Source organism: Setaria viridis, chromosome 2 (assembly GCF_005286985.2).
Source record: "Setaria viridis chromosome 2, Setaria_viridis_v4.0, whole genome shotgun sequence".
Lineage (NCBI taxonomy): Eukaryota > Viridiplantae > Streptophyta > Magnoliopsida > Poales > Poaceae > Setaria > Setaria viridis.
The window spans coordinates 33391217-33417661 of record NC_048264.2 but is presented as its reverse complement, the minus strand read 5'-3'; the positions used below and the strand labels follow the sequence as shown (position 1 = coordinate 33417661).

The following is a 26445-nucleotide window of genomic DNA, read 5'->3' as shown; positions in this document are numbered from 1 at the left end:
GTTTTGGACCAGGTCATTCCTCTCCAGCTCCTCAATTTTCTTTCTTAGCTTACCCAGTTGCTTGGTGACATTGCCAAAATTCTCTCTGCTCCAGCTCCTCAAGTCCATAGTAACTTGCTGTAGAGACTTAGCCAATGCACCAACATCGCTACCCGGATTCTTCCACTGCCAGACATTTTCTATGACCATTTGCAGTGACTCCTCCCTCTCCCACATGATCTCACAATGGAATGAGCTTACGTGCTTAGTCCGTTCCTCCGGCAATACCATTTTCAGAAGCAGAGTTTTGTGGTCGAACCTTGGCGTTGTCAGATGAGTAATAGTAGCATCCGGGAACTGTAAAGATCAATCCGAATTTGCTACTCCATGATCTAATCTAACCCGGACATTCCTTCTGCATCCCTGATTATTGTTGAACGTCCATGGTAAACCAATGAAGCCCAAATGGTGTAGATCACAATGGCTCAAAACTTCTCTGAAGTCCATCATCTGGCATTCTGCTCTAGGAGTTTCAGAGAAATGTTCATATTGCCACATGGCTTCATTAAAATTTCCAATCATCATCCATGGGCCTGCCCATACCCCTGCTAGATCTCGAATTAGGCTCCACATGACACGTCTGTTTTTCACTCAAGGCTCTCCATAAACAAAAGTTGCCCTCCAGGGGCAGCATTCAATTCTTCCTTTATTAAGACATCGAAATGATGTTCTCCTTAAGACAGCAGGGTTACAATTATTGACTCATCCCAAAATAAAGCAATGCCTCCACTGACACCCACAATACTAACAACTAAGCAATTCCGAAGATCCGATCTCCATCTAAGATTACTGACTCTAGAGTCGCTCATTCTCGTCTCTGAAAGGAGGACGAGCTTGGGACGGTGCGGCTGTACAAAGCCGCAAAGTTCCTGAACTGTCTGGGTGTTCCCCATCCTCCGGCAGTTCCATGCTAATGCATTTATTTCTCCTGACGGGGCTCGCCATGAGCTCCCGTCAAGTTATTCTGCGGGATAAGAGAGAGTTTGCTTCGTTTTGCAAGTGAGCCACTAGCATGTGACAAATCCTCTCCACCCAACTCCAACTCATCAACCACCTCCTTCTTCACCGTGACCATATTTGCCACCAACCCATGTTGTTGCAGTTCACTAATGGATGCAACAATGCTAGCTTTCAGCACCTTCTTGCTCTTTGGCTTCTCTATATCTTTAGCAACACCTCCCACTCCCCTAGCATTTCTCTTTTTGTCTAAGGTTACCTTCATCTTGGATCACTTCCAAAATGCCAGGTGTTCATGTATACTGGGGTGTGCATTGTCTTCTTGTTCTACCAAAATACTCTCTGATTCCTCACTTGAATCCACAAAGGAGTCAATTCCCGAGACCTTTTCTGCACCCAAGTGAGTAGGCTGCGCATTAAGATTAGGCAACTCTTGATCTACCGCCATTTGAGCCACCCCTTTGATCAAAACATCTGAGACCTCCTCGGGTATCCTGCATGGGAAACCCCCTCATCCATTTGCATGCCCTTCTTCCCATTCTCCTCAACAAAAGCCTTCTCTTCTTGCTGTTTAGTTGAGTTAACCCTCCTGCTAAAAGGCTCATTTGATGAACTTGCAGCTGAGAGAACTTTCTTCTTCTGGTCGCCATTGAAGTTTAGCCCCTTCTTCGCACTAGGTTCAGCCGCCGGTATAATCATCCTCTTGCCCACTCCCTTTTTTGTGGAGAACATCGCAGGACTTTACCAAAGCGAACACCACCACCATCTACATCCTCCTCTGGGCACTCTCTGGGCGTGGCCTATTCTACCATAGTTGAAACAAAAATACGGTATGTTTTCATATCTCACTAGAAACTCCATGACGCCATGCCCCTTCACCCTCTGCTCCACTGTATGCATGATGGCTTTATCAAGAGGAAAGTCCAACCTAACTCTCTTATAATCTTCATGAGCATCTCCTACTTCTAGCACCTTCCCCAACTTTGCACCCAAAGTGCAAGCAAATCCATCAGTCATCATGACGACTGGTATATCATATATGCGAATCCATAACGCTATGGATTCAATCATAACCTCTGATGCCCTTCTTACCCCCTCATATGGCACGAAAATAACAACATCATCATTAAATTTCCACGGTCCTCCATTCATTACCTTGTTCCATAACCGTTCAAAATCGAATCACACCATGAATCTATTCTCCCCTAGGCTTTGGAAAGGAACCGATACTTCTTTTTCCCAGAGTTTACTCAGCTCATTGATGATTATCCAAAGCTTGAACTCCTGTCCAGAATAATAACGAGCCACCACCATCCACTTGCTCTTGGCCTCTTTTGCTTCTACATCTTCTTCGAAGTCATACTCCTCCTCATCTTCTAGCCTCTCCTCCTCGTTAGGATTATTCATCAGAATGATCCTTCTGTCCTCATTCACCGATATTGACTGGATAGACTTCCCTTTGACATAGGAAATCTTCTCTATCGCATCTTGCATGTCACAATCATGGTGCTGCCTTGGATTGGATCTACAACCCGTCAGCTTCGCTCCATCTCCATCTGCAACATCCGCAGACCTCTCTATTGGCAACTTCCTGTCAGCCATTGCGTAAAGTCTTGATCCTTAGGTTGGTGCACGCGGGCTCACCTTTGGATGGGCAACCTCCTCACCAGAGATCCCTAATCACCCCCACCGAGAGATCACACACACCAAACCTAGGACGACAGAAACTTGGCAGCGCAACAACTCAGGAACAAAAGGTCAACCCTAGCCAGATGGCATGTTTTAAACCAGCACTCCGTCATCAACGTCGTAGTCAACACGGATTCTTGCTTCAACTCAACGTACCTTTCCAACTCCAAGTCCAACTTAATTGGATCCAGATTGGAGGCACCGCCTCCAGGGATCGGTGCAAGTTAAACAACGCCCGCTCCCACGAAACCTTAAAACAGTTATGTGTAGCAGTCAAAGCCGAGTCTCCCCTAGCAATCTGCCCGGCAACAATTGCCGGCAGATGATCCTTCGTTCGGACTAGGCTAGATCCCGGCGACGGCGGTGCCTCCACTTCGGAATCGCCTGAACGCCCGCTCCGTCATTTATAAGGCGCACATGCTTCGAAACAAGTTAATTACTGACAACACTTGCAACATGAATACTCACTCCATTTTTATTTATAAGGCGCACACGCATATCAAGATTCAAACTTTGCAATCTTTAACCAATAATTTGACTATTAATTTTTTATTTTTATAATGTAAACTTTATGTGGTTGGATTCGTAATCAAATATACTTTACCATGATTATAAGTTTATAACGATAAGTAATATAATATAAACGAATGATCAAAGTGATCAAAGTGTTATTTGCAAGACCGTGCCAAATTATACTATGCCATATAAAAATAGATGAAGGGAGTATCATCGTAACCGAGCTTTATAAAGTGCTCTAAATTTAACACTCGTTGACAATAAGAAGTGGCTTACTCAGATTGTTTAGGATAACGTAATGTGGTTTTGACTTTTTCTGGGGGAATGTATTTGAATTTTTCTTTTGAAAGTAAGGTTTTTGAATTTTGACTTCTGAGCTTGCAACATACCCCCTCCATCCCAAATTTCCTAAATTATAAGTCGCTTTGACTTTTTTGGTACATCCACCTTGCTATACATCTAGACATATTGTTATATCTATATACATAGCTAAGTGAATGTATAAAAAAAAAAGTTAAAGCGACTTAATTTGGGATAGAGGGAGCACTACGCTTGTAGCTGGACGCCTGAACCTCGTCAAAACCCCACCAGGCCCAAGCCCCCAGCCACTTCTTCCTCAGCGAACTGCAGTAGCAAACTGCAAAACCATCAAACCGGCCGATGCTCCGCCGGCGCCCGCGCCCCGGCGCGTTCCTCCGCCTCTTCGCCACCTCCTGCCGCCGCAGCTCCCTCCACCCCTCCCGGCCGCACCTACCGAATCCTACCGCTCTCCCGCCGCCGCCGGTGGCGAAGAAGGTCCCCTTCACTGTGTCGGCGCACGGGAGGTCGTGGAGTGACCCGTACCACTGGATGCGCGATACCTCCGACCCGGACTTCGCGTCCCACCTCGCCGCGGAGAACACCTACGCTGACGCCTTCGTCGGCGGCCTCCGCGCGCGCCTCGCCGCCGAGATGCGCGCCCGGCTGCCCCCTTCCGCTGCGACACCGCCTCAGCCCTGGGGCCCTTGGTTCGTAGTATTTCGCTGCCTCGTTGTTCTGTAGAGTATGGATCAGAATGTATTGACGCGGTTTTCTAAAATTCGGCGATATCATGGCGTTAGTCTAGTCCTGTTATTTCTGAGCTAGTGTATCTAGTCATGGTTGAGATTTTGCACATCGACTGTTTAATTCGTCCAGTAGCTACATATATGGCTGTTTTCTTAATTCTAAAGCTAATAGTGCAGTAGCACTAGCACAACTGTACATGACATGATCTGATGTTCAAAGTGTTCGAATTGTTTGGTTAGTTTTGGCAGCTCAAGTACTAAGATGGTCTGATTAATATCATTTTCCAGTTTCCATGAGGTAAAATAGGCATTTTGGTCCCTGAACTTTACACCGAGGGTTAAGTCCGTCCCTCAACTTTCATATTGGCCAATCTAGTCCCTCAACTTTTGTTTTTGATCAAACTCGTCCTTTGTGCTGATATGGAGCTCCATATCAGCATGAAACTGATGCCAAAAGTCTTTTATACCCTTGGATCCTTCTTTCCCTCTTCAATTTCCACCGTTAGAAGTACAATAACAGTATGATCCAAAATAAATATGAGCATATATGTGTTTATTGAGAGAGTATGAATACATATGTGGAGCATGTATACCGTACCATAAGTATGTGAGCACATGTCAATTTTAATTTTAAAGCATGCGTACATATACTGAATTGTATATATACCAAAATAATATGAGTACATACTTGTTTGATTACATACATTTTGCATATCAAATTCTTATGATATGCCAAATGTATGTAATCAAACAAGTATGTGTGTGTGTGTGTGTGTGTCTGTGTGTATTGCGTACATGCATGATTTAAAGAGTATGAGTAGATATATTTTTTAGAAATCATATATTGTGTTAGTTAAAAAAATATATTATTGTGTGTATGTATTAAGGGAGTATGAGCACATACATGTTTGACCTACAAGAGCCAAAGGGCAAAAGTGACTTTTTGCATTAGTCTCATGCTAATATAGAGCCCCACATAAGCATAAGGACGAGTTTGACCTAAAAACGGAAGTTGAGGGACTAAATTGGTCAATCTGAAAGTTGAGGGACGAACTTGAACCCTTGTGCTAAGTTTAAGTACCACAATGCCTATTTTGCCTTTCCATAACCACAATTCGAAAGGTTGCAATGTATTTTGCCCGATTTCCTGGATACACGGCATTTTTGACCCTATACGCATCTAATTGAAATTGTAGCTTTTGGTGCATCTCTTTTGATTTTGGAAAATAAGTGAAAAAAATAATGTAGTGGGAGAATGTTTACAGTACAAGATTTATGGTACAATTCCATAAATTGCATATATTCGTAGTTGAATATACAGTTCTACTTTCGCAAAATAATTCCAGAGGTAGACCTTAGAACATGTAACTCGTTTTTTGGATCCAGGTTGTATTATCAGTATGTTCCAGAGGGAAAGGAATACCCTGTTTTATCTAGGAAGTTGAAGCCCTCTCTTGGTCTAGCACGAGCTCTGCTTGATTACCTTTCTGGTTCAGAGAAGGAGCAAGTGTTGCTTGACTGGAACGAGGTTGCAGAGAAAAATGGTAGGTGTTAAGTTGAAGTATTTTGGATTTCTCCACATGGTTAACAATGAAGATCCATCTAATCTCCTTATCTACTTCTTTATAGTGTCATATTCATTGATTATTTTGCTCATGCAGTTAGTGTTTAAACGTTGTTTTTTCTCTCTCCTTTTTTTAGACATGGAAAAGGCACCCAGCCTTTGCACCATGCTTATTTGCTCCTTTTTACTGATTTTTCAAAATAAGGATGTTTATTGCTTAGGTATGTTATTACTTTGTAATTTTGGATATTGTGCAGGTTATGTGCACATTGGGAGCTGTCGAATCTCTCCAGATCATAGGTTTCTTGCATATACAGTTGATACATCTGGGGGTGAACTATTTTCCCTTGAAGTAAAAGATCTTCAGTCTGAGAATGTCATCTTTAGTTCACCAGACAAGGGAGTAATTAGTTTAGCATGGGCTTGCAACAGTGAAAATTTATTTTACACTGTCTGCGATGAGACTCTACGTCCTAACCAGTAATTTCCCTTCCACTAAAGGTGCTATATATTCTATTATTATGAACCTTGAACAGTTTTGATCATTTTCTGTTTTTGATATGCTTACATTTGACAGGGTTTTCTGTAAAAAGTTACAATCGGATGATGCAGGGTTTCTAGTTTTCACAGAGGAAGATGTAAACTGTTGTGTGGATATTACAAGCACGAAAGATTTTAAGTATATGACTGTCAATTCTAACACAAGGACATCATCCGAGGAAGGTTTTTTTTATACCTTTTTTCTGATTCCAAATGCACTTCACAACATTTATCTTCTGCCCTTTTGCATAGATCTTTCTTATTTTTTGCTTATATGGCTGCAGGTTTTTGTGATGGAGTCTGATAATGTAAGAGAGGGCTTATGGCCTATACGGAAACGAGTTGATAAAGTTCAGTACTTTTTGGAGCACCACAACGGGTTCTTTTACATCCTTACCAATGCTCCTGTAAATGATACTGAAATGACGACTGAAGGCTATTATCTGGCCAGGTGTAGGGCTGAAAAGTCATTGATGGATAGATGGCAGGTGTGTCTCTTTCCTTTGGTTTGCAGGTAGATTAACTTCCACTTTGGAAGTTGAAGATATGTTCATAGAGCTGGAGCACAAACTAGTATTTAGGCAGCTTATTACTTTTGTAATGTTATAAGATATTTTTTTTTTGGTAGCATTGATATCTTTAAAGAAAATTACAAAAACACACCTGCAAGCTAGGGGATCCAAATATCCATTCACATCTTGATTTACAGTCTAACTCCAACAAGTTTTGTATGTTTCAAATACCCTCTGTGCTTGTTGACCAACTGATGTAGTTGTTGCATAACCTCAAGCTTGCCAGAGTTCTCTCAGAGTTTGGCATGTTCACCATGGAGACTGACTCTATTTTCTTCATGTTTGAGTGCAATCGCTGCCCGACATGTTTCTTCTACCTGGCAAGCTTTGGCACAATTATTCGTGCATAACTGCATATAGCATCTCTAGCACCTCCTCATGGTATGTGTAACAACCGAACAAGTTGGGAGATGTTGGGGCCAAACTATAGCTGCATTGGCCGCTCAACAGATACAGAGGGAATATGAAAACAAATAGAACTTGTTGGCGTGAGACTATTAGGAATTCTGATGTAGGTGGGTAATTGAAAACCCCACTGACTTCTACATTTGTTTTTGCAATTTTCCCTTCTTTAATCTCAAAACATGCTGATCACATCCACCTTTGAAGGACACAAGTTCAATATAATTCTTTCTAGCATGGGTAAATCATTGTTGTAAAATGTAAGCAGTTTTTTTGTTTAGGCAATATTATTTGAAATCAGGAATCATAATCTTTTCCTAAGTCCACAACTGTATGCCTATTTCTAGATTGTGGCGTTCCCTGGGTCAGACTGCACCATTCAGGATATGGACATTTTTCATGATAATTTAGTTCTCTTTCTTCGTAAGGATGGAACTCCCCTTTTTTGCTCCATCAATATGCCAATTGATGGTGATGTTCAGGTATATTTTCTTTGCCTTGTATCATCTGTAATGTGCTTTGTTTGTAGTGAGATAGAACTCATAGATGTTCGATGTGCATCTGTCTTATACTGTAAAGCATTTGTTGCAAGCATTGACATATCTTGTACTGTAACTTTTATTAACAACATTTGTGGATTATAAAATGTATTTGATTTTTGTTATAGGAACTAATCATTCTCTTTCTTTTTTCTCTTTTTGTCGATTTTGAGCCTTCCTAGAGCAATCAGATTGATTTACTACCTTTATGGATCCTGCAGGAGCCAAAGGAACTTGATGTTCTCAATCCATGGTATTTCCCAATTCCATCAAACTTGTGCAGCATTATTCCTGGATCCAACAATGATTTCATGTCATCTACTTATCGCCTGGTGGTTTCATCGCCTGTGGTACAGCTTTTATCTATGTAAAAGTGATTTTCTTATAATATTTTCATTCGAGATATCACTAGCCGGCCTTTTCTTGAATTTCAGTATCCGATGCTTCCTTTTAACACCATTAGAGCATAGAGTCCAGCAAATTCCATTGTACCACTGAAAGTGCTGTACGTCTTCACTGACCATAGAATTGAATGTATTTCATAAAACTGTAAAGTTAAACAATAGTTTTCCGTCATATTAAACCATCTGCTTACTATTTGATTAACCAACGTATCGTGCAGTACTTATTTGCAGGTTAATTAAGTTTGTTCCTATAAATCTTTAAATTTGTGTGCCTCAGATTCCAGACTTAACTGTGGACTACGATATGAGAAAAAGAACTTTCACCATTCTTCATCAAGAGGAAATAACTAGCCTGTCTGCAAATCTAGGCACTGTGGGCTTGCAATCCAATGTTTCAAGCATCCAACAAAATCTGCAGCTTGTTGAAAATTCACAAAGTTGGAGTGATCTTTCCAAGCTATTCTCATGTAAAAGGATTGAAGTTGTATCACATGATGGTGTTTTGATACCTTTAGTCATTCTGTATTCACGGGAAGCACATCGTCATGGAGAATCACCTGGGATCTTATACGGCTATGGAGCTTATGGAGAAGATTTGGACAAAAGCTGGTGTTCGGAGAGGTTAAGTCTCCTCTCTCGAGGTTGGGTTCTTGCATTTGCAGATGTTAGGTATGTTTAGCTTACAGAGCTGCAGTGACTACTACCCCCACCATCTTTCAGAATTTTATATGAACATTATTTGGCAAGCAGACTGGCATTGCTACATATCTGGCCAGGAGCTACTACAAGCCACTATAAGGGGAAAAAAAAACTGGATCCATTAATCCACTGAATCTTAGCAGTACATGGATTTTAACCTTTAGTTTCTGTTGAAGACATTTTTTGTTAGCTTATTGGGATAAATGGTTCTCCATCTAGGGCAAAAACAATGTGTGATTTACTGTCCAGTTCCTCATCCAACAATCCCTTATTACAGGGATATTCACCAGATTTCTCAAACTAGTTTTGTGGTCATGAAATTCTTATCAAAAGTTGCTCAGAGGTCTGAACAGCCACATGTAGTTTGTCTTGGCTGGCTAGGTGCATGTGGCATGACACAATGCAAGTTGCTGATAGTCAGAAATGCTCTGCAATATGAACAGAAGACTATTTTTTCCCTTCATTTGCTGTTGTCATAACCTTTGTTTATATTGATAAATTCTTGTTTTATTTGAGGCACTAAATTCTTAAGCCTAATCTTTTAGGGGTGGAGGGGATTTATCATGGCATCTGGCAGGAACCAAAGCTAACAAGATAAATTCAATTCAAGATTTTTCTGCATGCGGTAAGCATCTCATCAAGGAAGGCTTGGTTCATGAAAATCGTCTTTGCGCTATAGGCTGTAGTGCTGGCGGTCTGCTGGTGGGTGCAGTCATTAATATGCTTCCAGACTTATTTTCTGCTGCAGTTCTCAAGGTAAATCGATCAGCTCAATTAGACAGACAAATTCTTGGGCAAGTAAATGGATTCATTTTGCATCCTACTTATGCTTCTGGTAGTAATCATTTTATTCGGATTTTCTTTTATCATTAACCTGTATTTACATTAAAACAGGTCCCTTTTCTAGATATCTGCAACACAATGTTGGATCCTACTTTACCTCTCACTGTTTTGGACTATGAAGAATTTGGTGACCCTAATATCCCAGCTGAATTTGAGGCAATCTGCAGTTATTCTCCTTACGATAACTTATCACCTGGTGTATGCTATCCTCCAGTCCTGGTGACTGCCTCGTTTAATGATACAAGGTTTTCCCCCCCTAGTAAATCCATTCTTTTACGAACTGCATGGATCATTTCTATATACTTGTTCCATGTTAACTGTGAGCTCATATTTTTTTTACTTATTATCCCTCTTCGTATCAGTTTCCTTGTCAGATCTTCATTTCCTTCTTGGTTTGGCAGGGTAGGAATTTGGGAAGCTGCTAAGTGGGTTGCAAAAGTGAGAGATATCACATGCCCATCCTGTTCCCATTCAGTTATTCTCAAAACTAATATGCAAAGTGGCCATTTTGGTGAGGGTGGGCGCTTCATGCACTGTGATGAGACAGCCTTCGAGTATGCATTTCTCATGAAGGCCTTGGGGTTGGATGACATAACTATGGCTTAGTGGACCCATGCCTGAGGCTTTTCATGGAACAGATTTAGTGCGAATCAGAAAGCAAAAGCTAGGATAATTACCTTTTGTGATCTGTATCACAGTGGACAAGATTTCATCGTCATAATTATTTGATTAAAGAGCTTGCATTGGAAGGTGGCACACCCTTGAAGTGTTGTTTGGCTTTTGATACACAAGTTGTGGATTTCTGCACTGCAGATTATCAACTTGTGCTTTCAAAATACCACACCCAGATGCTGCTAATCAACAGTGCCAGGGCGAAGTGCTCATCAGTTAGGTCAGTAACATGGACTCTAGTTGACATAGTATGAACAAGTCTCGCTAGTGCAGTAGAAACATGGTGTCTGCCATATTTTAGACATACTGTAGTCGAGGAATCCTCCTGTTACAACATGATTCAGTAATGCACTATTGCTTGCATGAAACCGCCTTTTCTTTTTCTGCAGAAACCAATCGGCATGAATCACGGCTCTGTCATGGAATGCGATTCAAAGCTGATGTCCTCATGGTGTTAGATAGGAGCTATTGGGCAAAGGATAAATGGTTGAGCGTGGATGTGGATTTTGACTTTCTACTTTGTGCGCCAGGTTAGTGCATGTTGCTTTCTTCTCCTTGGCTCATCTGGCAGCTGATATGCTGTTTTTACACTATCCTTAAACTAAGATCAGGTTACCTGTCACATTCTTGTGCACATTTTTTATGAGTGTATCGTCCTCGTCCTATTGCTATGCCACATATGTCCATTGCAACATTACAAATTAGATGATGGCTTGTTCAAACGTATTTAGCACATTTCTGAGCGTCCTAGTCATTGTTACCTTCTTTCTTTTTATGCGAGGATCCTAATCACCCTTTCTATTATACATGTGTCTGCATTGTCCATGCATCAATACAAAGCAAATGATGACTGTTTGAAACGTACCGAGCACATTTCTCCGCGATATCCTATTTTAAGATTGCACTTTCTATGTGTTTCAATTATTTAGGCTTGTAGCGCACGGTGCTCGCACCAATAAGTACCATTTGGTGCATATGGGTCCGTGATATAAACAACTGTCATGCATAGAATATTCTAGAGCTAACAAACCCCAAGGACAAGTCGCAGAGTTCAATGTGTCCTTGTTTTTGTCAATACGCGTAACCAGGTTCTACTGTACGGGTGCGGTTATTGTTACTCTGATACCCTTTTCAGCTCCTATTACTCAAGTGTTCCGATGTGGTGATACCAGAGACACCTGTACCGAGTGCTTGAAGGTGAGTCTAGAATAAAATACCTGGATCTGATTGCTGGCTGGTGTTCCAATTCAATCTTAACTTTGCTGGAGGATTAAAAAAAAAATCTTCATTGGAGGATGCGATGAACAGCCTCCCAATCTGATTACGTTTGGTTTCCCAGTGCCGATCTAGTCCATATCATTCTCCCGGATTCATGATTTTATCATGCACTCATGATCACACCTGATTTCGTGATTGTCTCTTTAGGAAGCGTTCAGTTGGTTATGATCACCAACCGTAGGTATCAACCGGCATGAGCTTATGCGGCCACAACTTTACATAGTCCCCACACTCCACAGGCAGGACGTGCCATATCACAATTATGGTTAGGGATGGCCACGAGACCTTGGTGGTTGTTGATTTGACGATTATATGCTGGGCGGGCGCATGCTTGCCATTGTAATTGGATTGGGCGTCCAATGGCAGTGTTGTGTTATGTCGTTGGTCGATGGGATTAGCTACTTTGCTTCCCGTTGGCGCCTGCTTTCAGTTCTAGCTCCACGGCGGTGGTGTCATGGAATCATTGGGCCACACCGATTTCTGGTGGAGACGCCGGCGGCGTGCGTTGGTTATGGTTGCCATCGCGATCCACGAGGTCTATGATGCGATCATTACATCACCATGGGAGTGCGTGGTAGCTATTCTGTTGCTGTGGCTTACTACTTGCTCTGAACAGAGGTGTTCACGGTGTTGACTGGCGGTACAAATATACCGAGATATCGTGGTAGTTGCGATTGGAAGTACATAAACGTACATCACTATGGACGGACAATCAGTGATACATAACTCCGGTGTCTTCTCGCAGAAACAGTACAGTTTCTTGTAGAGATCTTGTTCCCGTGTTCAAAGAGTTAAGAGAAGCAATTGCTGTTAGGGTTCGGTTGGAGGAGTTACCAACGGACAGGTAGAAAGAGCCGTCAAATTCATCGTATGTTCATGTTCATGCCATTTGTTGCCTTGCGATGCATGGTCGCATCCTAGACAACACATAAGCAGGTTTTAGAGGTTTGCAACGCATCGTTTAAGCCTTATATGCAATTGTGACGACGTGCCCATGCCTATGCGAATATGACCATGATAAAATGTGGCTAGCAAACAGATGACTTTTCTGTTGTTGATGATACCAAAAATCTTGCCATTATTGTTTCAACCTAATGCCAGTTTTGATAGCACGACAAATTTGCTGCCATTACGAGAAGAGTCATTTTTGTTTCACCAGCAAACGGCTTACCAATTACGGATGCCATCAAAATTTAGCAACTGAAATCTTGCAACAATTTGTTTCAGACCAAACACACCTCACGTCTACAAGCAATGCCTGATTTGAGGGGACTACTCTTGGCCGTTTTCAAGTTGAAGAGATGAGGCCTTCAGCCTCCTCTGTTTTCGACGTTTCTCCATCCGAGGTCCACGTCGTCCATCCTGGAAATCCTGACCGTTCACTTTCGTAGCTTCATTCTGGCGCTGTTGTGGGTCCGCGGGTGGGTTCTATGCGCCCGCACGGAAGAAGCCCCACAGATATTCCGGCTGTCACCCACTTTCTTTTCCATTTCCCATTTGACTTTGTGGTCCGCCTATTCTCTTCATCATGTTATAAGAACATTCTGACGTGGGGTCGTAGCGTAGCCACCAGTCAGCCAGTCACCCATGGTAGGTTACTTTTTTTTTTCATCGATTCATCTTGCAATGGCCAATGCAATTATGCAAGTATATTAAGATTTGTCATAAGTTATTTTTATAAAAAAACACAATAAATACGTACATACATGGATATTTACCCCTACGAGGACATGCACATATACCATACCCGATAACCCGGAGTGACTTCGAGATATACCCCTTACTGCGTGGGTGCTAGACATTGCCAAAATGGAGCACGTATACTTAGTGTTGTTAATTCTTGAAATAAATATAGAAAAATATAAATATTTGTGCTGAATCAAAGATTTGAACCTGGTTTTTCATATAAGGAACCTAAACAAACTGAGCTACTATTAATATTTAAAATTCTATATTGATTGACCACAAACTATACTGTATGCGTTATAAAAACTATTTGTATAGTATAAAACTATTTTATTAAGATATTATATTTATTGATACTGATAGTCAGATGCTAAACAAAGTATACTATACATAGGACGTCGGGGTGTTTGGATCTTTAGTCCGGACTAAAATTCATGTCACATCAAATATTCGGAGGTTAATGAGAAGGATTAAACATGAGCTAATTATAAAACTAATTACATAGATGGAGGCTAATTCGTGAGACGAATCTATTAAGTCTAATTAATATATCATTAGCACATGTTTACTGTAGCATCATATTGTTAAATCATGGACTAATTAGGCTTAATAGATTCTATCAGGTCCGCTATACGTGCTCAAGTCAAATCGGAGGCTTCGTACACCCTGTCCATATTTACTATTCCCCTGACATCCGGGTCCCTCACATTGGTCTTCCCTCACGGGTTCATAGCCCCTGCCCTCGCTGACCGTCGCCTTATGTACGGACAGGCCCCGTGTGGCCCCGTGCGCGTACAAGTAAGCCACCCTGGGCGGCCACACCCACACGGGCACGACTTGACACGCGCCTCCTCCTCGCCGCCGGTAGCCGTCGCAGCCCCCACGGCGACGCGGGCACGTCATCGTTCGCCGCCCCGCGCGCGCACGCAGGTTTCGGCAAGGAGCCAAGAACCATAAAGTCAGGCAATACGCCGAGACAGCGCTAAGCTTTGGTCACGGGAGCAGCTGGCCTAGGACTCTTGGAGGGAGGTGCCTCTGCGGCGTCGTGCCTCGGATGAGATGGGCGACGGCGGGAAGGCCGAGAAGGCGCGGCGGTCGCCGGCGCGGGTGAGGCTGTGGGTGGCGCGCGCCAGCACCGTGCTGCTCTGGACGTGCGTCGTCCACCTCGCGGCCTACCGGGAGCTGTGGGCGCCCAGCGTGCTCACCAGGTGGCCCGGCTGCCTCACCCAGACCCACGTCGTGGAGCACCCGTCGGAGGCTGTGGCGGTGGCAGATGGCGGCCAGAGGGAGGCTGTGCGCGCCGTGGCGCTTCCGCCCAAAAGTAAATTGCTTGTTTCTTGGTTCTCGGTTTCTGGAATATTTGCGAATCAGGCTTCCCTTCTTTCTTTGGTTAGGAATTTCTGAATTTTCTTGTTTGTGCCATTCTCTTTTGAACATCTTTTCTCCTTTCTTATCGGGAAAAAGATTCTGTTCTCAATTCCCCAGAAAACAGAATAATAACTTTGAATTCTTTTGTTTTTCCAGCTTTTATTTTGGTGTATTTGATATGTTGACATGGTTTTTTTGTGCAAAAGTCTCTGGGGTTATTTCCAGTCCTATTCAATTATGCGCTCGTTTTGTCTAGTGACCGAACAATTTGTCATGTATTTTCATGAATTCGTCGATGAACTATATCAAGGCACTGATAGTAGCAGGGCTAGTCGTTTGATTTGTTCTATACTACGTTCAGGAATCTACAAGAACAATGGCTATCTGATGGTCTCCTGCAACGGTGGGCTTAACCAGATGCGAGCAGCTGTAAGTTCTGTGTATCAGAATCTTAATACAACTATCACAGAGTTATATTCTGAATTTCCGCACTTGTTAAAATGTCTGCATATCAAAGTTTATATTTATGAATCTTTGCTGTTGTTAAAATGCTAAAACTTATTCCCAATGGTTCCACTTTTTTCTTCCCTTTTTTGGTCAAATAGATTTGTGATATGGTGACGATTGCAAGGTATCTGAACGTCACTCTTATCGTACCAGAGCTGGATAAAGCTTCATTTTGGGCTGATCCTAGGTGATAATTTCTTTCTTCATTCACTGCAATTCACTTTCAATTGTCTTGCCTTCAATTTATTCTGGTACTTCTTTTACAGTGATTTCCAAGATATATTCGATGTGGACTACTTCATAGCATCACTAAGGGACGAGGTCCGAATTCTGAGACAACTGCCTCCAAGGCTGAAAAGAAGAGTTGAAATGGGATTCCTTCGCTCCATGCCACCCGTTAGTTGGTCTGATATCTCCTATTACCATAATCAGGTTTGATTGCATCTTCCTTTTTTCGCTAATGCGACATCATGAGCTGAAACTATATCCGAAACCAGGTGAAGATTGTAAGTGTTTATTTGGGGAAAACAGATTCTACCTCTGATAAGGAAGTACAAGGTCCTTCACCTGAACAGAACAGATGCTCGGCTTGCAAATAATGGCTTACCCATGGAGATTCAGAAACTAAGATGTCGTGTCAATTATAATGCATTGAGATTTACCCCCGAAATAGAAAAGTTGGGCATACGTCTGGTTCAAGCTCTCCGTCGGAATGGACCCTTTGTAGTACTTCACTTACGGTATGAGATGGACATGCTCGCCTTCTCTGGATGCACACATGGTTGCAGCAACAAGGAGGCTGAAGAGCTCACGAAAATGAGGTATTACACCATCCTCCAATTTTTTTCGAGTGGGTTTTAATCTATTGTTGAAAAATAATTCTATTTTGAACTCGGAAGATATGCCTACCCGTGGTGGAAGGAGAAAGTGATTGACTCTGATGCGAAGAGGAAAGATGGGCTCTGTCCTTTAACACCAGAGGAGACTGCACTGGTATTGCAGGCGCTCGGCATTGATCGCAGTTATCAAATTTACATTGCCGCAGGTGAAATATATGGTGGACAAAGAAGAATGGCTGCCCTTACCTTAGCTTATCCCAATGTGGTCAGTTCAACATCTTTACTGCTAGTTCTGCATTCTTATGATTCAGTTCCTAAAATTGTTTACTATCGGTGCTGATCAGGTTAGAAAAGAGACACTGTTACCTTCAGATCTCAATCTTTTCCAGAACCATTCTTCCCAAATGGCAGCACTGGATTATATGGTATCCTTGGAGAGTGATATTTTCATCCCCACTTACGATGGTAACATGGCAAAAGTGGTAGAAGGTCATCGCAGGTACGTAATTACATCCTAATAGTAATTTTCAGCAATAATAAACTCACGGGCATGGTTATCCTTACTAGAGGATGCTGTGTTTGACAATTTGTCCAAATTATGTTTAAGCAACTTTCCTCCATGTTATATGGACTTTTTCTTTAGCTATGTTGTACTATACTATCGCATAGTAACATAAACAAAAACAAAAGTTAGGATCCTTAGCTATGTTGTAGAATGTCACGATTTTTTGTCATAATAAACATGTAGTCACTTTTCAACTGCTGATGGGATCATGTCTTGTAATTATTATGAGCACAGATACTTGGGGTTCAAGAAGACGGTACTGCTGGATCGGAGGCTTATTGTAGAGCTGGTTGATCAGTACAGAAACGGCACTCTGCGCTGGGCTGATTTCTCCTCTGCTGTCAAGGCATCACATACCAGCCGCATGGGCGAACCGTCACGGAGGCAGGCGATTCCTGACAAACCCAAGGAAGAGGACTACTTCTACGCGAACCCACACGAGTGTTTGCACCAACCAGAAGATCTATCAGCCTTGTGATACCCACAGTACATGCGCTGCCTTTCAGAGCTCAGAACCACAGTACAATTTTGACAGGATTGGCGCCGTTTGTTCTGATGAACAAGCCTTACGACAGATAAAGGGCCTCCTTTCAGTTAGGGAATTCTTAGACACAAATTGACGATGTGATTCACTGATTCTTTTTTTTGTCAAGAATAAACAGTGTTTAAATTTTTGTTTGTACAGATAGAGATAACAGAAATTGGGATTTTGTCTGTTACAGTATTGATGTTCATTGTGATGCAAATACATACCGATGACGTTGCCATGATAGTAAATGGTTCCTCCGGTGTGCAATTGGGCGTTTGTTCCTGCAGTGCACTGCAATTCTCCTCCTTTTCCTTCCTGAAGTGCACAGCAATATCATATCTGAACATGGACTTTAACTCAACACTATTTTAGGACTTTTTTGTTCCATGTTTGACCTGAAGCTTAATAACCGCTCAAGTGGAGTGGGTGACAAGTACGTGAACGAAGATGTGACGCAAGTTGGAGGAGTTGCAGCCATTGGAACTCGGAAGCCGCCGCCGTCTTCCTGAAGCCACGCAAGCACGCAACCGAAGCAGTACGCCTTCGGATTCAAGCCACCGTCCTCCCTGCAAGCACCTGCACACGTGCAGCTGCACGTACTCGTACATGTGCCGTCGTCAACCATTCCGTAGCGTTCCAACGACGAACGATCCCAAACAGTCCGTGCCAAGCATCGAACGCAGAGATTAATTTATATTTTTTTTTATCAAAGAAAGAACTCGTTCGGGACCTTGAGGTAAAGGCACTCGTGCCATGAACAATGAGACTCTGTGTGTGAGTGTGTGTGCCAGAATCTGAACGCCGCCAGCTCGTGGTCGTGGATGAGGTTGCCAACACGGGATTCGCGCGGCGCCGGCCCCCACCCGGGGACAGCGAAGATGGTGCGCGGCGCCGTGCGTCGGGCCCTCTCGCTCGCCGCGCATTGTTTCCTCCTTCCCTTCCGTAGTGCCGATCGAGCGCACGATCGTGACGGGGGTTTTAGCACGCGCGGTCATCACCTGGCCTGGCTTGTCGGAGGCTTCGAATCCGGAGTTTGGATTTGTCGCTGGTCTCTATCTCAGGCGTGCTGAGTCCACCAAATCTTTCCAGTTGGTCACTAATCAACTGCACCGGTGTAGTGTATCAGTGACGGATTGCATGATCGCACTAGGACAGTGCGTGCATGTGGACTGAAGACTTGGTCTAGCAATTAGCAGCACGCAGCAGCAGCCGCAAGCCCGCAACTTCGCGTCAAGACTCAAGACAAGATTTGCTTCCCGCCTGAGAGTGACCATCTCGTGCTTGTCTCCACTCCATCCGAATACGCGGATCGACGACGACCCTCGCTGGGTCACCGTGCCCGCGTCAGCGGATCGCATAGTCAAAGGGGGCACACGCGCGCCTTCAACAGACGCGCTCGGTCGGTAGATGATGGCCACGGATTCGCCATCGTATCTCGGACTCGATCTCCCCCGCCGCCGCCGTCAACCGCCGTGACGTCCGGCGACCATCAGGCCACGCCACCCACCGACGTGCAACCGCCGGTGCCGCCCACTCGCCGGCACCGAGATAGTCAACTCGCTGACCCGCGCGGCACCGCTCGCGGCTACGTCACGTCAGGCAAGCACGGGCCACAGTTTCTGGAGGCAATTTCTCCGCCACGCCCGCGTGACGGATGGCCGATCGCTCCCAGTCGGTACCCGCCGTGGCGTGCAACCACGGCAAGCGGCGGCGGGACCGGAGAGGGAAGCCAGCGGCGGCACCGGTGATCAGGAGTTACAGACGATTCAACGAGGGAGAAACAGGAACGAGATAGTTCACTGAGACGGGGCCACGGCACCCAGCAGAACGGAACAAGTTGACTAACAGGTAGTGTTGTTGGAGATATCTTACAGGTTACTACGAGCCTACATCATAGGATTCGTCAAAGGGTGGGGAAGCTTCTCATATGAATGGAAGCCTGTGTACAAGAGCGGCTTCACAATCCGCGATGGAAGCTCCATGGTTTTGTTTTCTTCTCTACTAAGTAAACAATGGACTAGGTAGGGTGGCGGGGGCGATCAAATGAAAGAATGCACCGGGGTCTCGTTCATCACGAAGCCTGTCACAGCTAGCACAATGTACAACCAATCCAGAAAGCCTTCCGTTGGCGAAGGGAAGAAATAATGATCAATCCGGTCCGGGAGCAAGGCGGGAACCATCATCGTCAGCTGTTGCCCGGTTTATGCCGCTTTGCTGCTTGCGAGAGATCTTCGGCACCACCACCCAACATTGCCAGCTGCTGACCTATTTCGTCACTAGATGCTGGATCGGTTGGTTCCTACACAGAATTGAAGTGCCACGTCAAAACATGGATCAGCGGGGATAAATGATGTAGGTGCAAAGTGTACAGTGTTTCAGATGCCTATGTGATAATCACCACTCAACTTTCAAAGTTTGCATATAACACGGCTTAGTACCTACAGTACGCAGGCACAAAACATCCATCATCAACAAGCAGGCTCATATTTCATTGTAAAGAAGCCATCACATATTTATCATCTCAGACTAGATGCAGGTTGTACAAATGATTGAACTAACTTCAGTTTTGCTGGCATGCTATCTTTTAAATGAGAATCTGTGTGTATGGTCAAGGTACCATACCTTGCAGGATACACCAGCAGCAGGTCTCTTGACAGCCCGCTTGCCCAGGTTGATCTGCACAGAGATGCTGGCTTGGGACAAATCTACACCCGAGCTTTGAAGGGCATGAGTCAACGAATTAAGTAACCTGTTACGAATAAAAAAAAGTAGATGTATCAACATACTTTTATTTGTGGCAAAAATTAACAAATTTCTTAGTCGCCACAATTTGCTCTCTGAACTCAACATCGTAAAATAACAAGTACAAATGAAATAATGAGAAATTTCAGGTGGGCAAAACCTACTGCTAGCAACAAGAAAGAAAACTATGAGAGCTATCAACATTTAAGGATTAAAATACTTAGGTATGAAAAACATCAGTAACAAAGAAGTGATATTCTTTGTGACTCACTCCTGGGAATATTGACTGGACACGCTGATCGTTCCTTCATTGATCGCCAACGGCTGGTTGTTAAGCATTTCACTGTTAACTGCACAGTCATCCACAGGGGACGGACCTGTCCATTGGGGTTGGGACTGAGATAAAGTATTATCTGCGTATAAAGAAACACTCATAAGTAACCAGTGCTGCTTCTAGTCTCAGAAAGCACCTCGGAGAATAATGCAGGATCACTAGTGGATCATTGACCATACTTGTAATATTTGCCGGAGTTTCTGCTGATCTGAAGCACATGCTAGCCATTGGATCAGTTTCAGTCTGATCCTGTGCCCCTGATGCAGCTGCAGATGTCACCATGTTGTGATTATCATCGAGTTTCCCAGTGAAATTAGATCCAGGGGAGGATCCATTTCTCATGAAATGTGAAGGGTCAGGCAGGGATTCTCCTGGGATTTGTCCCTTACTCTGCACCACAAAAATAAGAAGCATACATAAGATGTTGGTCGGGAAAAATCAATACAATCTTAAAGATTCGATAGGGCAAATGTATTATTAGCAACAAACACTTGCCTGCTCATTTTTCCAGAATGATCGAAAATACATATTTGACTGCAAAATGTAAAACTACATCAAGAACTGACTGTTCCTTTCCTAACAACAGTAACAAGTATTGCAGCTTTGGAGCAAAAAGCAATTACCCATGGAAGCATCTTTGCATTTTCTTGGTTCCATTCTGGGAATGTTGCCTCGTATTTTGTTACTTTCTCTTGCAAAAACCGTATATATTCGATAACCTGCATTAGAAAGGATGGCAAGAAAGAACCATGTTAATCAACTGAGGAAGATTACATCGATAAAATTGGAAAGTGTTGAAAACCTTACCTCCAAGAGAAATGTTGCTTTGTCTCTCTTTTGATCACTGTGTGGCAACAGCTCCCTAAGTATCTGAAACCTGTAGGAATGATGTGGAGTAAAAGAAAAAATAATCCATACAGAGGTCAAAACTTGTTTGTCCTTAAAATTGGTCACTAAATTGAATCAAACAAATCACCTGTCATTGATCTTGCTGCGTCTGCGCTGCTCTGTGGCAGAGTGTTTTGACCGTGGCGTGTTTGGCCGCTGATCCGTACCACCATCACTACAGCTTCCGCCCTTCCGGTCCATCCTTACTGTCAATTATGTTTACACAAACACCATCCATTAGAACAAAATAGCACGGAAAATGATGTGAGCTCTTTTTTACTCATCTAAAAGAAATTATGGTCGTGCCACTTCTTTTTATGCAGCAAAATTTTCACACTCATGCTCATTTGTTGATTTAAGTGCTCTACTATGGTTGCGTTATTGCAAGGGATACACAACACAATCCATGCTCATCTAGGATGCCAAGGGAAAAAATTATGAGATATGACCAGATTTGCCTAACTGTAACAAATGCTCCTTCAGGAAGAAGCAGGAAAAGGGGCATTCAAAAAATTTCTTGTCCGCCTCCACCTCCGGCTACAGTTGGAGAAAGAAGATTAAGCAATGCAAAAATTTCAGCAGCCCTAGGATGTGAATGATCCCCTGCATGGAAGGAGTGCATCTCTCCGTTGATATCAATGGAGCTGCACCCTGTTGCCTTGCTAACACCCCTCTCTCTCATGGTGACCCTGACACCAGCAACATGGCTCCACATCCCCACGGATGCATACAAGTTTGCAAGCTGCACATAATGCCCTGCATTGGAATGCTCCAGCTCAAAAATGTGCTGCGCGGCACACTCAGCCAGTGCCATGTCTGAGTGCCCATGCATCTTGCAACCATGAAGCAGGGCACCCCACACACTCATCTCTGGCTTGATGGGCATGTCCTTTATAAACTGGTAAGCCCTGTCAAGATGACCAGCACGAGCAAGCAGGTCCACCATGCAGGAATAGTGCGGGTGCCGGGGCTCGATCCCATAGTCATGTTTCATGGAATGGAAGTAGCTCCACCCTTTCTCCACAACACCAGCATGGTTGCAAGCTGATAGGAGGCCAAGGAATGTCACATCATTCGGTTTCACTCCAGCATGCTTCATGTCCTCGAACAGGGCAACGGCCTCCTTGACATGGCCATGCACCCCGTAACCACCAATCAGTGCACTCCAAACAACAACATCCCGCTCCTGCATGTGCATTCGTTCAAAGACTGTACGTGCACGTGCAATGCTCCCTGCCTTAGAATACATGTCAATCAGCGCTGTGTTAACAAGCACATCATCCCTGTATTCACTGCCTTGGACATAGTCCTCCATCCATTCCGCAAGTTCCACAGAACCAAGCTGAGCACAAGCCAGAATCACCGACCGTAAGGTAACGGAGTCAGGGGTCATGCTCCTCGCAACCTTCCTCATCTGCTTGAAAAGTTGCACCGCCTCATTGGCAAGGCCATTCTTAGAGTAACCGGATATCATGGCATTCCAAAGGATCACATTCACCCGTGGGGTTGGCACCGTATCAAAGAGTGCCCTAGCAGCCACGATGCACCCAAACTTGGCATACATGGATGTCAGTGTGATCACTACATCTAGTTCATTGTCAAAGCCACTCTTGACCACTAAGGAATGAGCTGCTGTGGCACCAGGCAATTCATCAAGCTCCATATACGCTTTAAGGACGGATACGAGCAACACAAAGTCAGGGCACACTTCACTGTGCATCATTGATGCAAAATGATGGAGCCCCTGCAAGGGGCACCCATTCTGCACAAGCCCTGATATTAGCGAAGTCCATGAGACGACATCCCGGTCACCCATTCCCTCAAACACTAGGTGTGCGCTGCAGACATCACCACAGGCTAAGTACATGGAAATGAGTGTGTTGTCTAGGAAACGAGCGTCCACCGCGTGTGCAGAGACGCGCAGCGCGTGGGCGTGCGCAGCACGGCCAGGGGCGGACTTCAGCAAGTCTGCAATGGCAGGTGTGGGCGGGAGGAAGGCGGGGTGGCGCGCGCGGAGAGCCAGATAGTGGCGAAGCGCGAGGGAAGGCGCGCGAAGGCGAAAGGCAAGGCGCGCGGCGGCGTGGAGGAGCTGTGGGGGCGGCTGGGGAATTCCGTCGAGCAGGTAGCGGGCGAGCGGGCGGAGGCAGGAGGACGCGCGCACGCGGCAGGCGCCGCGGAGCAGCGCGAGCGCGGCGATTGCGGGCGAGCCCCGGAGGCGGCCGGAGACAAGGAGGTGAGCGTGGAGCTGGTGGACGTGGGCCGGCTGCCACTGCGAGCCGGCGCCCGGCGCCGTCAGCGCGTGCGAACCCATTCCTTCCACACTACCCGTCCTCTTCCTCACCGCCAACTCTGCTAGACCAACACAACACGGAACACTACGCCCGATGAGTACAAGAATGCGTTCTCGTCAAAAAAAACAATTATAGAAAAACAGGGAACAAGGGCGGAAATCGTCAAAATTCCAGGAAAATTACATGTTCCCATCATCCCGTATCTCACGAGCAATAAAGACGAACGAATTCCTCGTAGATTCAGCGGGATTGGGTTGGTACCTTTGAGCGAGGAGGAGACCTCCCGGCGCGCGGCGAGGCCGTCGTCGTCGTCGAACCCCGCGCCGCCGCTGGATCTGGAGCCTGACTCCATGGCCCCGCCTCCCCCGCCGCGCCCCTTCCTATCCGGCGGCTGCGCCTGCTGCGGCGGCGGCGGCGGCCTGGCCTGCCCGGCGCCGGCGAAGGGGAGCGCCCACTGCTGCTGCTGGTGCCCTGCGGGGGTGGTGGAGGCCACAACACAACAAACACACAAAGCGCCCGCCTTTAGCTTTAGCCTTTCTTTTCCCAGCAGCTACCGAAGGAAGGATTGCGCAGGCGGAAGGCGTGCGGCCCCACACGCCGGTGGCGTGGTGGTGGGACCGGTGGCAGCTAGCGTCCCCCTCCGGCGTGGATGTAGCCGGCGTCTAGGGCCAGCAGTGGGCCGGGCCCGGTGGCCGGGGGCACCTGGAGCTCACGTGGGTGGATGGGTCGCGCGACGGGACAGGACACGACACGAGAGGCTGAATTGCACGGGCAACATGGGCCCCCGGACGGGCCCGGCTTGCTGGCCGGTGTACACATGCACGAGACCGGCCCGTCCCCCACTCTCTCTCTCTCTAATGCACTGTTGAGACACACCCGTAAACCCCGCGTGCACGAGTAACCAACGCCGCACGGCCACACGCACGCGCGACAGCGCCGGCGTGTCCGTGTGCATTGCGCGTGGGAGCACGCCGAACTCTATGGCTAGCTAGCTGCCCAGCTACACGAAACTGGGGTGTGCCGTGCGCGTGACCGGCGGCCGGTGCTAGACTGCTGGTGTGCATGCAAAGGAAATGGCGAATGGTGAACGTACCTCGCGCGCCCGGGTGGAACGCCGCGGGCTGGCCCCAGAGCACGAACGGCGGCTCCGCCTTGACGACGGCCGCCGGCGGCCGCGCGGCCGAGACGGGCGCGGGGCAGATGGTGAACGTGCCGACGCCGACGGGCAGCGGCAGCGCGTGCTGCTTGGCGGCCACCGGCTGGTGGTGGTGCCTGCTGTCCGCGCCGGAGGCGGGCAGCGTCGGCGATGGCTCCGGCGGCGGCGCTCCCGGCTTCTCCAACGGCTGCAGAAAGTCGTGCGTCTTCAAGAAGAAATTACCTGCATGCATCAGTGGCTTTTCTTCTCAGCCGCAGTAGCTACTAGCTGGTGAGCAGGCAGAGCAGCAAAGGTTGAACAGAATGTAACTGACACCATGGGATAATAATGTCCGACCGGCTAATCATGATTAGGCAAAGCCCGTGGGTGGCCGGGTGGGGGTGGGGCCCCGGCCAGATGGGATGGAAGGCCGTCGACGGCTCCTTGCGTCCAACACACACGTGATCCGCCGTTGCTTTTGCTTGTCGCTTCTTATCGCCAGCCAGCTTAATTTCCACGGAATTTATTTGTTTAAATCCCAACCGTCACACGTCGGAGCGAGTAACTGGTTAATTAATTAACTAATTGGAGCGAGGCTTGCTTCTTTTTCCTCCCGCCGGTTGATCCGATCCCCGCAGGAACTGACGAATTGTGCAGCTCCCTCCTCGCAGATCTACCTACCGCTACAGCGGAGCTCGAGCGAGTAGAATTTGCCATGGGAGAGAGAGAGAGAGAGGTGCATGCAGACCTTGAGAGGGAGGAGGTGACTTGGAGTCGTGGAGCTGGAGAGGAGAGTCCTTAGCGGCGGCGGCTGTGTACAGCGAGAGGAAGTCGTGCTCGTGCGTCGCCGCCTTGTTCCCTGCGCGAGCTCATGCGTGCGGAGAAGAAAAGAACTTCAGCTTAATTTCAGCCATCGATATGCATCCACCAAGCAACGGTTCGAGATAAGAAGTGTGGAGAACACAAAAGGAAGCCATGGTAACCATCCGTGCGAGCTTTGCTAGCTGTTGCAGCGTCTGCGTACCTTGGATGCCCATAATCGCCGCACGTCAATCGCAGCGCCTCGCCATGGACGCCGGCTCCTCGCCACCGCAATTCTCTTCAGCAATAGCCCCCGCGCGCTCCGTCGTCGGTCGTCCACGCCCCGGAAGAAGCCGCGTCCAAGAAACACCTCGGATCGGAGAGTCCTCCCTCACGTGACGTACGTGAGAGATGTCTCCCTCTACTCCTCTCTCTTCTCTCCGACCTTGCTTTGGCTTCGCTTCGCCTTCTCTCTTCCTCGCCTTCTCCACCAGCAGCTAGCCAGCTATGTAATCTATGGCTGGGCTGCTCGCGGGGACGCTTTATACGGCGCGTGGCGCCCGTCAACTAACCACGCACGCGCGACAGGGCGAAAGACGGAGCGAGACGGCGTCACGTACGCGCGCGATCGACGACGGCGGTTAGCCCCGGCGCGCACGTGCCGCGGCGGGGGTTAAATGGTTAATCACCCGCCACGCCGTACCCCTGCTGCTGCTGCTCTGCCAAAGCGCCAAAGCTTCTGGGGTTAATCCCGAGGCGGGTCGGGTCACGCACGCGGGATGATTAATTAGGGCGCGCGCGGCGGGGGGGCGATTAGATAGATGGACGTGGCCCGCCCGAACCCGAGGCAGAAGAGAAGGGGTCACGTGACGGTTGGGGGCGCGTGGGCCCCGCGCGTGGGGTGGGGAGGGGGGAGGCACATGAGGCCGGGAATTGCGGGCATCCCGTGGATGGCGACGGCCGGGTCATGCGCTCCAGATTCGGCCAGGCCACTCACTCC

The 26445-nt window shown here is 46.4% G+C and overlaps 3 protein-coding genes across 4 annotated transcripts; 2 read left to right on the top strand and 1 right to left on the bottom strand.

Annotated features, from left to right (window-relative positions):
- Positions 1–3805: 3805 nt before the first annotated feature.
- LOC117846452 (uncharacterized) lies at positions 3806–13344 on the top strand. 2 transcript variants are annotated; one of them, XM_072291462.1, is made up of 13 exons: positions 3806–4208; positions 5634–5791; positions 6069–6291; positions 6389–6531; positions 6637–6839; positions 7673–7807; positions 8086–8214; positions 8546–8937; positions 9513–9723; positions 9862–10055; positions 10212–10702; positions 10872–11012; positions 12988–13344. In XM_072291462.1, the coding sequence occupies exons 1-11, from the start codon at positions 3862–3864 to the stop codon at positions 10414–10416; spliced, it is 2340 nt and encodes a 779-aa protein (XP_072147563.1). In that variant the 5' UTR covers positions 3806–3861; the 3' UTR covers positions 10417–10702; positions 10872–11012; positions 12988–13344. The 2 variants fall into 2 exon arrangements, with proteins under 2 accessions (XP_072147563.1, XP_072147562.1); XM_072291461.1 differs by lacking the exon at positions 12988–13344 and having other exon boundaries at positions 10872–11286.
- A 923-nt stretch (positions 13345–14267) lies between these two features.
- LOC117846453 (rhamnogalacturonan I rhamnosyltransferase 1) lies at positions 14268–17521 on the top strand. Its single transcript, XM_034727616.2, has 8 exons — positions 14268–14767; positions 15176–15243; positions 15420–15508; positions 15588–15753; positions 15853–16142; positions 16221–16425; positions 16505–16659; positions 16960–17521. The coding sequence occupies exons 1-8, from the start codon at positions 14506–14508 to the stop codon at positions 17201–17203; spliced, it is 1479 nt and encodes a 492-aa protein (XP_034583507.1). The 5' UTR covers positions 14268–14505; the 3' UTR covers positions 17204–17521.
- Positions 17522–19054: 1533 nt separating this feature from the next.
- LOC117846454 (uncharacterized) lies at positions 19055–26157 on the bottom strand. Its single transcript, XM_034727617.2, has 13 exons — positions 25669–26157; positions 25393–25503; positions 24603–24887; positions 23771–23980; positions 21750–23567; positions 21307–21424; positions 21138–21207; positions 20954–21049; positions 20826–20864; positions 20510–20720; positions 20268–20409; positions 19877–20003; positions 19055–19553 (listed from the first exon to the last, which is right to left on the bottom strand). The coding sequence occupies exons 1-13, from the start codon at positions 25679–25681 to the stop codon at positions 19440–19442; spliced, it is 3354 nt and encodes a 1117-aa protein (XP_034583508.1). The 5' UTR covers positions 25682–26157; the 3' UTR covers positions 19055–19439.
- Between the last annotated feature and the right edge of the window lie 288 nt (positions 26158–26445).